The following is a 15,430-nucleotide window of genomic DNA, read 5'->3' as shown; positions in this document are numbered from 1 at the left end:
GCTTTATATAACCAAAAAAACCCTAAACAAAGAAAAGTAACAATGCAGTGAAGAAATGGGCAAAAAACATGAACAGATGATTTTCCAAAAACACACAGATAGATAACAAGACACATGAAAAGATGCTCATCATCACTCATCATCAGGGAAATACAAATTAGAACCACAATGAGATACTGCCTCACATCTGTCAGAATGGCTAAAATTAACAACTCAGGAAACAATAGATGTTGTCAAGGATGTGGATAAAGAGGAACACTTTTGCACTGCTGGTGGGAATGCAAACTGGTGCAGTCACTCTGGAAAACAGTACAGAGATTCCTCAAAAAATTTAAAATAGAACTACCCTACGACCCAGCAATTACACTACCAGGTATTTATCCAAAGGATACAAGAATAGTGATTTGAAGGGGCACATGCACCCCAGTGTTTATAGCAGCACTATCAACAATAGCCAAAGTATGGAAAGAGCACAAATGTCCAGTGCTTGACAAATGGATAAAGATGTGGCATATATATACAATGGAGTACTACTTGGCTATCAAAAAGAATGAGATCTTGCCATTTGCAACAACACAGATGGAACTAGAGTTTATTATGCTAAGCAAAATAAGTCAGGCAGAGAAAGATAAATATATGATTCCACTCATATGTGGAATTTAAAAAATAAAACAGATGAACACAGGGGAAGGGAAGAAAAAGTAAGATAAAAACAAAGAGGGTGGCAAACCATAACAGACTCTTCAATACAGAGAACAACAACAACAAAAAAGAACAAAATAAAAAAAGAACAAAAAATACAGAAAACAAACTGACAGTTGCTGAAGGGGGAGTGTGTGGGGTTAAATGGGTGATGGACATTCAGGAGGGCACTTGATGGGATGAGCACTGGGTGTTAAATGTAAGTGATAATCACTAAATTCTATTCCTGAAATCATTATTATACTGTATGTTAACTAACTTGGATTTAAAACAAATAAAATAAACTGAGTCTTGACCCACTCTGCAAACAAAAGAAAACAGAAATAATCTAATTGTATTTCATGTTGGTGACTTAGCCACACATGCAAAAAATCATTTCAAGTGATATATTACTTTTAAGTACATCACTGATGGAAAATATCCTAAAGACAAAAAACCGTCAAGGAAATCTTAGAAGTGGAGTAGTCATGTTGTTAGTGGCAATGTGATTTTGTTATTTTGATAAATTTTATATATCTCAATATATATTGCAATCTTTTTATAAAGATTCCAGCATAAAAGAGATAAAAGTATAAAATCGAAGAGAAAATAAAAACAGTTTACCCTAAATACCCAGTAACAGCTGATAGTTTCCTTTCATTCATGATTCGTTTCTTATGAATTCTTATGTTCACAAAAATACTATATATTTTCTACTTTTTTTTAAAGTAGGCTCGACGCCCAATGTAGGGCTTAAACTCACAACCCTCATGTCAAGAATCGCATGCTCCACTGACTGAGCCACTCAGGCACCCCTATCTTCTACTTAAAAACAACAACAACAACAACAAAGAAACAAACCCAGAACCCCCTGATCCCCTATTTTGTTCACTCAGGCCTAAAAACAATGACAACCTCATAACAATGGTCATCTTTAGGACCTGAACTATGGTCCTTAAATACTATCTGCTACCTAAAAGGACATCCTGGAGAGTCTACATCAGAAAATACACAAAATAAGCTTGAGAATCATGTCATATTCAAAGGTAGGAAGCTCTCATAAACTACTGAGGAGATGTAAAAAAGACACAGGCACTAAATTTAAGAGGTTCCCATTGGTCAGGGACAATTTGTTAAAAAAAATGACTACAAGATATAAATTCGTAATTTCCTAAGGACACTAAAAACTCCACCTTGGTCAACTTTTGAAGTTGTTAGGGAACCATGTTATTCTAAAAACTGAGTGATAATGAGAATTTACCTTGTCTTTCTTATATGAAACATATTTTAGAGTAAACCAATAGCTGATAGTTTTTTATTGAAAAATCACAGGTAATACATAAAGAATGATAGAATTAGAATGTCACCATTTTGCAGTTCCTTGTAAAATAAGGGATCCATGCAATGATCATCAATGACTGATTACCTAAAAACCCCTAGGCAAAAGATTGGTGGATAGGTTTATAACAATCAATTGCAGTAGGCTGAGAACACCTGAGCTCACTCATCAATCTGGAACAGGAGATCTAGGCCATCTGGAGATACAGGACAAACAGTATGTGTCTTCTGATGTGAATCATCAGGAAATACAGAGTAGTGCATTAAGCCTTGCCTAAAACACTGAACCTGATCTACCAGTCTACAGGAAACTAAGCCTTTACTATCAGCTTGTAGAAAATATGGAGGGAAAGAAGACAGAGGTATCTTCTCTTTAATTACAGATCAGTGTTCAGAAAAAAACCCTCATGCTGTGACTGTGGTCTCTTTCCCAAACATTAAAGTAAGTATGAGAGATGATATAGCATCCAATTAAATAGCACACTTACTTGCTGTTTGATTTTGGGCAAATTTATTGGTCTATACCATAGTTTGGAGCTACAGTATTAAATGAAGTAATATATGTAGAGTGATGAGACTATGTAAGCATTTATAATCAGTAATAATTATGACCATGAACATTATCATCAGTAGTAATAATAATGTATTTTTAATAAATCCCAGGACGATGGTAATTTTGGTAAAAGAATGATACAGAAGAAGGGTCAGGGGTTCCTAAAAAATGTCTTTTATATATAAAAATCAATGGGTTCAAAGTTTTCATGTTAATACTACTTAACTATACTATTCATGCCACTGTATAGGTTCTAATTAAACAAACAGAAGAGTGTATCTGTTAAATTTAAACCCTTTTCTTCTTACCCAGATGCATGCAAGAGGATTTTCTTACCTTATCCAAAAGATGTATTATCATTGGTACAAGATTGGCATCAATTACTGCTTGAACCTGCTGCTGATTTCCTGCAGTTATGTTAGAGAGGAACCACACTGCTTCCTGCAGAACAAGACTCCGTCAATATTTCTCATTAAAAATTAAAATCTGCATCTGACCTAAATTCAGTATGTTTGCTACAATGTCCAAATGATTTTATTATGGACTGAGTTCCATAATAAAAATTTTAGGAATCTCAACTCCTCTATCCCCTCCTATATTTTCTTTGAACAAATTGTTTATGGCCCTGATCCAACTCATAATGAACTAACCCTTCTGAAGAATTCTTAAGCAGTGTTCCCAAACATAGGACTCAAAAGAAGCTTGGCTGAACAAATACTAAGGAATTGATGAGCTGTAATACAGATACAAATCCTGAAACTACTGTAAATGAGACTTAGCATCCCCCTCACATAATGTGCTTTATTCTCTATTCTATTGTGATCGAGAGTGCTCGCCAAAGTTGGGAAGTCTCTCAATTATCCATGATGATGGAGACCCAAAAGCTGAAAGAGTGGGTTGTTTTAGTATACTTATTTGTAAGTCATTCACTGTGCTATTTCTCTCAAGAGCTAACGTGGCACCAAATGTTTGATTGCTTCATTGGCCCACCTTAATGATCTTTGTGTGCCACCCTTTACACTACAGTGCTGCTACTTTTGCCAAGATGATGGTAGTCAGGTGTTTCACAAGTTAATACATAATAAATAGACACTAAAACCAGTTAGCATGAAATAAGACACAAAATATCTACCTACCTATCCTACATAGGATATTATAAAAATTATGGTAATTTATCAAACTTAATAAATTTATTATATTTATCAATGTAAAGGGAAACATTTTCCCTGTTAAAAATTAGGAAACAAGTTTTACTCCACAAACTATTAGTATTAGCTAGTGTGAAGTAGGCTCTTTTGGATCAGATCACAGGGCCATGTTTGATGAACCTGTTAGAGATTTTAGGGTGCTAGGCTACTTAGGTGAGCTGTTCTTGGGTTATAATCATCGGCAACGTTGTAGTCAACAACCCATGTATTTTTACAACAGCCTCAAATGCACTCCAATATCAGCATCACCAGTCAGTGCCCCCTTTCAATAGCCTCCATGAGTGCACACACACACACACAAATGGCACACACACACACTCTATTATCTATAAAATATTAAGCTTAATAACTTACATATCAAAAGTTTCCAATCACACAACATTCAACACCCAATTATCTCTATTTCATCATTTCCAAGAGAGCCAAATCTGCACTGTTTACTACCGGTTTTATATACAGAAAATCATAAAGATCCATGATATAAAGAGAAAAATATTCTATCTTCTCTGGATATCTAGCTGATGGTTTTATATTAGTAATCATTATAGATACTTCTGAATCCCTAATTTTATAAATGAAAACTGCTGATACTTTATACATTATTATTATTAAGTAGTATTTAAAAATACTTACTTTATTAATTTTCTCTTTGGGATGTGTCAGAAGTGCTGGGAAGTGTGAAAGAGCATCACAGTTCAAAACTACTTGTGTTTGCTCATCAGTTCCAGTAACAATGTTGCCCACAGCTCGAAGTGCTGCAGTCTGCAACAAAAGATTTAATGAGATGTTCTATTATGAAAGATACATTCTTTCATTCACGCCAACTATGCTTTTTGAGCAAGTTGTGTCTGATACAGATTTAGGAACAGAGGAGTGATTAGGACAGACAGGATTAGGGAGTTTACATTATTGTAGAAGACAGTCAACAAACAAATAAGGATAATTTTGGATAGTAAATTAGGGCCATAAAGACAGGAAGACAGTACTTTATATTTTTGATTCAGTGTTTCAACAAATTACAAAACAAAAACACAGTGCTCTTCTGAAGGAAAGCTGCTTACTGTGAGATTTCAGTATTGTACGAATTTGAATTATCAATTATTTTTCTGTTGTTGTATTACACCATTTTCTGTCAAGTTACAGTTTTCTCGGGGGGGGGGCAGGGGGAGCTAATTTTAATATTTACAAGACAAATGACTCCGTTTTCAACCCTCAATTGAGATATAATTCATATTAACATAAAATTTACCCTTTCACAATGTACAATTCAGTGGTTCTTACACATTGAGTTGTACAACCATAATATAGAATTCCAGAACATTTTTATCACACCAAAAAGGAGTATCTGTACCCACTGGTAGTCACTCCCATTTCCCTCACCCCCCAAGGGTTCCTGACAGCCACTATAGTATGCCTGAGACATCTCTGTTGATTTGCCTATTTCAGACATTTCATATAATTAGAATCGACAGTGGGTGGCCTTTCTGGTCTGACTTCCTTCACTTAACATCATACTTTCAAGGTCCATTCATGTTGTAGCATGTATCGATGCCTCATTCCTCTTCATGGCCAAATAATATTCCACTGTATGGATATGTCATACCACCATTTCCACCTTTTATTTAACCATGCATTAGTTGATGAACATTTGGATTGTTTTCACTGTTTGGCTATGGCAAATAATAGTGCCATAAGCATTTGTGTGCAAGTTTTTGGGTGAACAGGTGTTTTCAGTTCTCTTGGGCATCTACCAGTGAATGGAAAATGCTGGGTCATATGGTAACTCTATATCTAACTTTTTGAGGTACTATTCAAACCGTATTCCAAAGAGGCTGTACCATTTTACGTTTTTATAGCAGGGTGTATGGATTCCACGTTCTCTACATCCTTGATGAAACTTGTGACTGTCTTTTTGATTATACCACCCTGGTGCATACAAAGTGGTATTTCATTGCAGTTGTTTTTTTTTTTAAGGTTTATTTATTTTATTTATTTTTTTTTTAATTTTTTTTTCAACGTTTTTTTATTTATTTTTGGGACAGAGAGAGACAGAGCATGAACGGGGGAGGGGCAGAGAGAGAGGGAGACACAGAATCGGAAACAGGCTCCAGGCTCCGAGCCATCAGCCCAGAGCCTGACGCGGGGCTCGAACTCACAGACCGCGAGATCGTGACCTGGCTGAAGTCGGACGCTTAACCGACTGCGCCACCCAGGCGCCCCTTAAGGTTTATTTTTGAGATAAAGAGAGCACAAGCGGGTGGTGGGGGCGACAGAGGATCCAAAGCAGGCTCTGTGCTAACAGCAGTGAGCCTGATGTGGGGCTCCAACTCACGAACCATGAGATCATGACCTGAGCAGAAGTCGGAAACTCAACTGACTGAGCCACCCAGGTGCCCCTTCATTGCAGCTTTGATTTACATTTCCTTCATAACTAATAATGTTGAACATCTTCTCATGTGCTTATTGATCACTTGTAGATCTTTCTGAATAACTATTTAAATGTTCAATGTTTAATGGGGTTATTTGTCTTTTTATTGTTGAGTTGTAGAAGTTCTTTATGTATTTTAGATAGAAGTCACTTTTCAGATATATGATTTGCGAATATTCCTTTCCATTCTTTGGGTTGTCTTTTCATTTCTTGATGGTGTCCTTAGAAGCAGAAGTTTTTAATTTTGGGGCGCCTGGGTAGCTCAGTCAGTTGAGTGCCCAACTTCAACTCAGGTCATGATCTCGCAGTTCGTGAGTTCCAGCCCCGCATCCGGCTCCATGCTGACAGCTCAGAGCCTGGAGTCTGCTTCAGATTCTGTGTTTCTCTCTCTCTCTGCCCCTCCCCCACTCACACTCTCAAAAATAAATAAACATTAAAAAAAAAATTTTTTTTAGGTTTTTAATTTTGGTGAAGTCCAATTTATCTACTTTTCTCTTTGACTGCTTATGCTTCTGGTATCATATGTAAAAAATTGCTGCATAATCGATTATCACGAAAATCTATTCTTATGTTTTCTTCTAAGAGGTTTACACTTTTAGCTCTTACATTTAGGTGTTTATTCTGAGCTAATTTTTATATACAGGAGTCTAATTTCATTTGTTTATAGGTATATATTTAGTAAGTCTCAGCTACATTGTACAAGTATAGTTGAATCACTACTTCCTGAAAAGACTATTCTTTGCTAAGTGAATTTTCTTGGCACCTTTGTTAAAAATCAACTGATCATAAATGTATGGGCTCTTCTGGACTCTTGATTCTATTTCACTGATCTATATGTCTACCCTTAGGCCGGTATCACAAAGTCTTTTTCACTGAAACTATGCAGTAAGTTCTGAAAGTGAGAAGTCCCCAACTGTCCTTTTTTAAAGTTTGTTTCTGCTATTTCTGGGACCTTTGTATTTTCATATGGATTTTAATATCAGCTTGTAAGTTTCTACAAAAAGGCACCTGGGATTTTAACAAATTGAATTTAATCTGTAGGTAAATTTGGGGAGCACTATCATTCTAACAATACTGTCTTCTACTCCACGAATGTGGATGTCTTTCCATTTATTTAGTAAGTCTTTAATTTGTTTTAAAAATGTTTCTAGTCAGGTGCCTGGGTGGTTCAGTCGGTTAAGCATCTGACTCTTGGTTTCAGCTCAGGTCATGATCTCACGGTTCATGGGTTCAAGCCCTGTGTCAGGCTTTGAGCAGACCGCGCAGAGCCGCCTTGGGATTCTTTCTCTCCCTCTCTCTCTCTCTGCCCTTCAGCTGCTCATGTTCACATTCTCTCTCTCTCTCAAAATGAATAAACAAAGTTTCATAGTGACCCAGCTTCTTTAACAAATAAATTTAAGAGGGGAAAGAAAAATAAAACTGTAGAGTAACAGGAACATAAAAACAAAGCTACCAAATGCAATGTCAACCTTGTTTTGATAGATTTCATCAAAGTGTGGGAAAAAAAATGAAGCAATCAGTAAAATTTGGATACTGATTGGATTCTAATATTAACTTTCTTTTTAAGTTTATTTATTTGAAAGAGACAGAAACAGTGCAAGTGTGGGGGGGGGGGGCAGAGAGAGAGGATGAGAGAGAGAATCCCAAGCAGGTTCCACACTGCCAGTGCAGAGCCCCATATGGGGCTCGAACCCACAAAGCTATAACAACATGACCTGAGCTGAAACCAAGAGTCAGACATTTAACTTACTGAGCTACCCATGTGCCCCTGATTTTACTAAGATTTAAAAGATACTCTAACAGTACTGTGATTATATAAAAACATACAGCCTTATTTTTTAAGAAAAGCTGATGAAATTATATACTATCTGGGACGTGTCAAAATAATTTGATGGGGGAAGTAGGAATATAGAGGAAACCTACATGGAGGTTCATTACAAGTATTACAACATTAACTTTGAAAGCTGGCTAAAGAAAAATTCCAGCCCTATTTCTGAATGAAGTCCAATATTAAAACTAAAGATGCATTCTGAAAAAAAGAAAACAAAAAACAGACCAAATACCCATACCAAGATATAAGTATTGCACTTAAGAAATGCAAACTCAAGGGTACCTGGGTGGCTCAGTTAGTTGAGCGTTACCTTTGGCTCAGGTCATCATCTTGTGGTTCGTGAGTTTGAGCCCCACATCAGGCTCGCTGCTGTCAGTGTAGAGCCTGCTTCGGATCCTCTGTCCCCCTCTGTCCCTCCCTCACTTGTGCTCTCTCAAAAATAAACAAACATTAAAAAAAAGTTCAAGAAAAAAAAAAGAAATGCAAGCTTAATAATACATATGTATACGAATATTTATTTTTTAAAGTTTATTTTTTTTTAGTAATCTCTATACCAGACATAGGGCTCAAACTCACAACTCTGAGATCAAGAGTCACATGCTTTTCTGAATGGGCCAGCTAGGTGCCCTAGTAAGAATACTTTAGTGAACCACAAATAACCCTAAATGGCAAACTACTCTATTAATTCCTTCTGAATTCAGCTCAGTGTTCCCTTTTTCTTTAAAGTGCTTTACATTTTAAGATAGTGTATCTCCATTCTAACTGTACATGAGAAATGTCTGAAGAGCTTTTTAAAGCCCAGGTTTCTAGGAAATATCCCAGATTTACTAAAACAGAATCACCAGGGGTCAAGCAAGGGAAATAAAAAAAAAAAAATTTTTCTTTAAGCTTCACAGTTGATCTTAATGTCCACCCAGGGTTGAGAAATAGTGCATTAGGTTAACGGTTTTCCTTATGCTATTATTGACCAGACTGTAAGTCATCATAAGATGAAAGCATTCTATTTACATCAGAAGGGTAGGGAGAGAGCTTGCTGTATATCCCTTTACCACTGCAGTTTGACAGTTACTGCTCATAATATTTGTGTGAACTTCTCACCCTCTCTTTTTTGGCTCTTTCTAGATGGCTTGGGATAAATATTTATATGGAAGGATTTAGAAATAATAAAAGGATAAAAAGTTAAGAAGATTTTAGGGGTGCCTAGGTGGCTCAGTTGGTTAAGCTTAACTATCCAGCTTCAGCTTAGGTCATGATCTCGTGAATCATGAATTTGAGTCCCACATTGGGCTCTCTGCTGTCAGCTCAGAGCCAGCTTTGGATCCTCTGCCTCCCTCTCGCTTTTTGCCCCTCCCCCGCTCTCTCAGAAATAAATAAAAACATTACAAAGAAAACAAAAATTTGAAATAATTAAAAGGAAACAATTTAGGAAGCTCCTGAGCAGTGTATTTCAGTACAAAGCCTTTATCACAGTGCCAATGAAGTTAAGCATTAACTAAACTTGCCAGGTGCAGTATGGCCGTTAAATAAAAAGGGGAAAAAAAGGAGTAGAGTAGGCAAAAAGAAACAGGACAAAAAGAAAAAATTAAAATATCAGTACTTATTTCAGATGCCACCATGTTATCACATGAAATTTCCTAAGAAATTCTTAGAAATCAGTAATTAACAAAGGAGTTGACCTGGGATGGGGTTTTTGGTGGGGTGGGAATAGGGGGACAGGGAAAGATTCTTGTTGACTTGTAGTAATCTTACCCCATTTTCTCTCTCTTTTTAAAAATTTTAAAAATTATTAAGTAGTCTCCATGCCCCACATGGGACTTGAACTCATGATCCTGAGATCAAGAGTCCCATGCTCTACTGACTGAGGTACCTAGGTACCCCTCATTTTCTTCATCTTTAAAATGGGGATATAATTGGGGTGCATGGGTGGCTCAGTTGGTTAAGCACCTGACTTTGGCTCAGGTCATGCTCTCATAGCCTGTGAGTTTAAGCCCCACATCGGGGTCTCTGCTGTCAGTGTGGAGCCTGCTTCAGATCCTCTGTCTCCCTCTCTCTCTCTGGCCCTCCCCTGCTCACATTCTCTCTCTCTCTCTCTCAAAAATAATATACATTTTTTAAATATGGGGATATAATTAATACCTCACTCCTTTCAAAGATATGTTCTTACTTTATTCCAAAAAGATATCTGCACCCCTATATTTATTGCAGTGTTATTTATAATAACCCAGATATGAAAGCAACCCAAGAGTCCATCGATAGATGAATGGATAAAGACATGGTATATACATAAAATGGAATATTAGTCATAAAAAGATGAGATCTTGCCATTTACAACCACATCGATGGACCCAGAGATCATGCTAAGTGAAATAAGTCAAAGACAAAATACCTTACGATCTCAATTATATGTGGAATTTAAAAAACAAAATGAACAAACAAACAAAACTCAAAAACAGATCCATAAATACAGAACAAACTGATGGTTGCCAGAGGGAAGGGAGGTGGGGTGATGGGCAAAATGGGTGAAGGGGAGTGGGAGAAACAGACTTCCAGTAACTGGATGAGTAAGTCATGGAATACAGAGCACAGCATAGGGAATACAGTTAATGGTATTTTAATAGCATTGTATGGTGTCAGATGGTAGCTACACTTGTGGTGAGCATAGCATAACATATAGAGAAATTGAATCACTATGTTGTACACCTGAAACTAATGTAACCCTGTGTCAACTATACTTCAATAAAAAAATAGATTAAAATAAAGATGTGTTATCAGGCTAGAAATATACTTTGAACTAATGAAACTGGCCATTTTTAAATGCCATGCTTAAAGCAAATTAGTGGTAAAAAGCAAAACCAAACAAAAATATTGTATTATTAACAACAAACTCACCTGAACTTTGACTTCCTGGTGGCTGAGTAGAGGAACCAAGTGAGGGACTATTCCAGAGTCTATTACCATCTGTATCTGTTCATTGCCAGCATCAGTAAGGTAAGAGAGGGCCCAGACTGTATCTACCAATATCTAAGGGATAAAATGAAAATTCAAATAGCCTTTGAATATTTTCTAACTTTAATAATTCTTAACCATACAGACTAATCTATGATTGTTCCACTGCCTTTTTTCTTTTTCTCTCAATTCACTGAAATCTTAATCTCTATTATACTAAACAACATCATCTATCAATGTCTGTTATCAAGTATGTGAATCCTTTAGCCATATTCAGTATGCTTCAGTTAATTATAATCCTGACCACAGGTTGGTAGCTAATCTTAATTCACTAAGATACACAGTACACCATACAGGAAATAGAAAAAGACATTCTCTTTCTCAAATACTCACACTGACGCAGAATAAGTCCAAAGATATTATAGTAAATACACAGAGTTGGAAAGACTATTAAGTATCCAACATACACAGCGATTCAAAACATCTGGGCTAGATGTATTTGTTCAAAACATCTGGGCTAGATGTATTTGTTCAAGTGTTCTCTAGTATCACTGGCATCGTGTTGGTATGTCACGAGCCAGTATTTAAGTATTAGGAGTTAATAGCAATTTCATCTTTTCCAACCAGTTTGCTTTGCCTTATAAAATTGGAGGCAACTTCTCTAATAATGAAGTGTCCCACAGCTGCACATCGAAACATTAAAAACAACCATAGATCAATCTGTGTGATCTATAATCAAAAACGTTTTAGTAAAAAAAGAAAATGCATAATTTACAGCATGTGCCAAAACTACCTATTAAAAAAAAAAAAAACCCTCTGTAGCTAAATTATACTATAATTTAACCTATAATTTTTAATGTTATATTCTGAAGTTCAGAAGCCCATTGTGTTTCATCTTTCTTTTGTATTAAGTCTAATTAGTAGTTACGTCCAAAAGGAAGTAGGGCAACTGTTGAACTGTTGCACAAATAATACAGTTATTGACAAAGACACAGGAAAAGTAATTGTGCCTGGAACTTTACTTCTGAAGCCTTTCTGGAATATGAACTCTGTGTCAAAACACAAGCCAGGAACATTTGAAACCTTTTAAATTCTAAACCAACATTATGTTTGAAACATCTGAGAATCTCCAGGTAGGAGAAAACAACACTTTGCTATTGTTTCTTTCAAAAACTAAAGAGAGCTCTTTGGTTATTTTTAATGTAAAAAGAAGACTCCAAATCAAAGAATTCACACACATAAGGTGGTATTGAAATACATGAAAGAACTAAATTTCAACTTACAAATGTAAATCTTTTTTCTAGAGTTCCAACATATGCCAAAATTGGTTGATAAAGGCAAAGAATTTCAAGTTACTTGTCCATGACTGTACAATTTTTTTTTTAAAAGGCCCAACACTAAATGTCACTAATATGCTCACATCAAAATCACAATTTAAACAGACTTGATCTCCTATATAATTTCTGTATTAAAGTTAGTGTTCTATAATAAATTTACTAATTATAACTACAGTATAATTTCAGTGTTTCACTTATGCTTTGTGGAAGCAGTTTATTTTTTTCTTTCATGGTCTGATTTAAGAATTTGCTAAGTTAAGTTTACCTAAAAAGATTATATTTTTAATAAATATTATTATATAGTAAACAATATTACTTAGCAAACATGCTACTAAAGAATAATGAGACTAGCTTGAGAAATTTAAGATACATTAAAAGAAAGATGGAGTTACAATTTCAACTGGGTTGGGGTAAATGGAAAGAACACAATACATCTCTGAAATAAGGTCAATCAAGTTGTCAGGTTTTCTGGGAGAGGTATAAATGTTCAGACTAACTTTCCATGGAAATTTTTTAAAAGGGTGAAAATTTGTAATTTAATAAAAAAACTTGGTATTACAGGAGACAAACTCAAAAATGGCTTATATGTTCCTTTAAAACAAAACAAAACAAAACAAAACACCTTGGACTATTAGGATTGAAAATAAAGTATCTTTAGAGCAAAGATCATGTTAATTTAATGAATTTTGTACATATGTCACTCCTTGATGTAATATAATTCTAAGTTTGATTTGTTCCATATGCTTTAGACAGATCCTGGAAAAAATGGTATTACCCTGGAAACTGTAAAGGAATGAAGCAGCTTATCAAACAATGGTCATCACACCAAGCTGTTTCTAAGGAACCACGTAAGTTCCTGAATGTTGCTGTGCATTGTATCCCTATGCTTTCTTTTACCCATTATATTTCTAGCTTTTCTAATACACTGAGGGTGAGGCTGGTTTTGTAAGCAGTCAGGGCAGTTTCCCACCTCATCATACTTCCTGAGGTGCTTTTTCTTTTGCCATCTGTATTGGTGAGAATGAATAAGGTATATTGATTACTTTAAAAATCTAGTCTGCAGAACTTTTTTTCTTGTTTGGATATTTATGAGTTTTCTCTAAAACATGTGAAGCCACTAAAAAGTCACCATAGATGGAAAAATATAGTGAAAATGAAATTAAAGAGCAACTGATGTTCTCAAATTGATGTATGTATTCTTATGAATACAAACCCATACATAAAGGCACAAATATTTCTCTGTTTTAATCTTTCAAAAAATTAAAGTACAATTAGGCCTATGTATTCTCTCAAACACTGGCCAGGCTGTTAAAATGAGCTTCCATAAAAAGCTCTTGACCAATCAAAGATATAATCTTCATGGGAGAGATCACTAACTGGCAACTTTAAAACTTTGAAAATGAGTTTTTGCAACACACAAACAACACACACACACCTTTAAGAATTTTCAAAATGAGTTTTTAACTCCCCCTCCAACATGTTATTGCCCAAAACAAAATATAGTTAGGCTTGATTTCTTCACTGTAAATTATATTTTATGATACAGGAAAACACAAAGTAAATACAGTAATAGTAAGCTATTACAGCTCTTGAAATGGAAAAATCTGATAGAGTATACTAACATCATGTTCAGCATAAGATTTTCTTCCCTATGTCATAGAGGCAGCCCTAGACATACATACATATACACATAAAAAATACTCACATTTACGTCTGTGTGATGAATTAAGACACAAAGAGCTGGAAGAATCTGAAGAGAGAAATATACAGATTTAAAAACATATACATAACGGTATCTAGTTAAAAAACAAAAAAGAAAACACACAACACCTGTTTACCTCCTGAATGGTTTCCATTGGGGGTGGTGGGTCTTTGTGGCGACATAAGTTGACCATAACCCAAGTAACATTCCTTAAGAATGTTATAGGAATAGATGGACTTATGAAGGAAAGTAAAGGTTTCACAACTCCAAGACTTATGACATAATCTCTACATTGTGGCCCATCACCTGTAGGAAGGAGCGATTAATTCAATAAAATACACTGACAATAAGCAATTCAGAAAACATACGGCAGTGGGTTCAATATGCTGCTCTCTAGATTTTTAACTATTAGTTTTATATAAAAGTGTAGCTATTTAGTCTTACAAAGAAGTTCTGGACAACAACCAAGTTCTCATTTTAGGTCTTTTAGCCAAGAGAAGCAACATAAAGTAATAACATTTTTTTGGTACATGATTTACATATTCAGGTTTATAAATTGTTCACCTATGTTTTTATGCCATCCAAAAATAGAAGCCTAAGGATTCTTTAGAATACTTTGTGAGCAGAGAACTGCTGCTTTTACCTTCTCTCGCAATGGTACTCAGTTTAACAAACTTTCATGTAATAAAAACATATGTATATGTACACACATCAAAATACTATTAGAAAAAAAATCTGTAGAATTTATACTTGTGACCTAATATCAGAGTACCAAAAGTATTAACTACAAATTATTTGACATATTTAAAAAAAACTATGTCAAAAATAAAGTTAAAAAATAAAAAACTATGTCAAAAAAAAGGAGTGGGTGGAGGAATGAACCAATATCCCTAGAGCAGTGGTTCCCAAAGTAATTTTTGGGCCCTATCCCAGATCTGTTAAAACAAACTCTATGAATCCAGAATTCTGGGTCAAGAATTCAAGCCCTTATCATAGGATACTGAAAACAGTTAAAAGTTTGAGAATCATTGCCTTAGAGAACTGCCAAATGGAATTTCTGTATCTAGAGTATTGCCGTAATTTCTATCATGAAAGTCATGTTAAGTATTACATTCCACAAATGAAAACCCTTTTCTTTGCACTGCAATATTTGGAGATAAAATCCCTGTTATTTTGGCATCCATGTAGTCTAATTATTCTACGATGTCACAGGAATTGAAAACCAAAGATCAAGATACTGCATTAATAGTTCTAAATCTAAAATTTAGTATAAAAGCAAAGGGGTGAAGGAATTTGAATACACAAAAGATAGCATTCTTTTTTTTTAAAAAAAAATTTTTTTTTTTTAACGTTTATTTATTTTTGAGACAGAGAGAGACAGAGCATGAACGGGGGAGGGTCAGAGA

The 15,430-nt window shown here is 35.2% G+C and overlaps 1 protein-coding gene and 1 non-coding gene across 3 annotated transcripts in view; both read right to left on the bottom strand.

Annotated features, from left to right (window-relative positions):
- The window catches only part of KPNA4 (karyopherin subunit alpha 4), a 68,140-nt gene that overhangs the window by 11,295 nt on the left and 41,415 nt on the right, over window positions 1-15,430 (bottom strand). For both annotated transcript variants that reach the window (XM_049628624.1, XM_049628625.1), the window contains exons 9-13: window positions 14,161-14,330; window positions 14,028-14,072; window positions 10,929-11,060; window positions 4,414-4,542; window positions 2,909-3,013 (exon numbers count right to left, since the gene is read on the bottom strand). In XM_049628624.1, the coding sequence (XP_049484581.1) occupies window positions 2,909-3,013; window positions 4,414-4,542; window positions 10,929-11,060; window positions 14,028-14,072; window positions 14,161-14,330 (581 nt within the window). The remainder of the gene's footprint in view (window positions 1-2,908; window positions 3,014-4,413; window positions 4,543-10,928; window positions 11,061-14,027; window positions 14,073-14,160; window positions 14,331-15,430) is intronic.
- On the bottom strand, window positions 3,868-4,196 carry LOC125922264 (small Cajal body-specific RNA 7). Its single transcript, XR_007457682.1, has one exon. It is a non-coding gene; the product is annotated as a small Cajal body-specific RNA 7 (non-coding RNA).

The sequence above is a fragment of the Panthera uncia genome, chromosome C2 (assembly GCF_023721935.1).
Source record: "Panthera uncia isolate 11264 chromosome C2, Puncia_PCG_1.0, whole genome shotgun sequence".
Lineage (NCBI taxonomy): Eukaryota > Metazoa > Chordata > Mammalia > Carnivora > Felidae > Panthera > Panthera uncia.
This window is presented reverse-complemented; position numbering and strand designations above follow the sequence as displayed.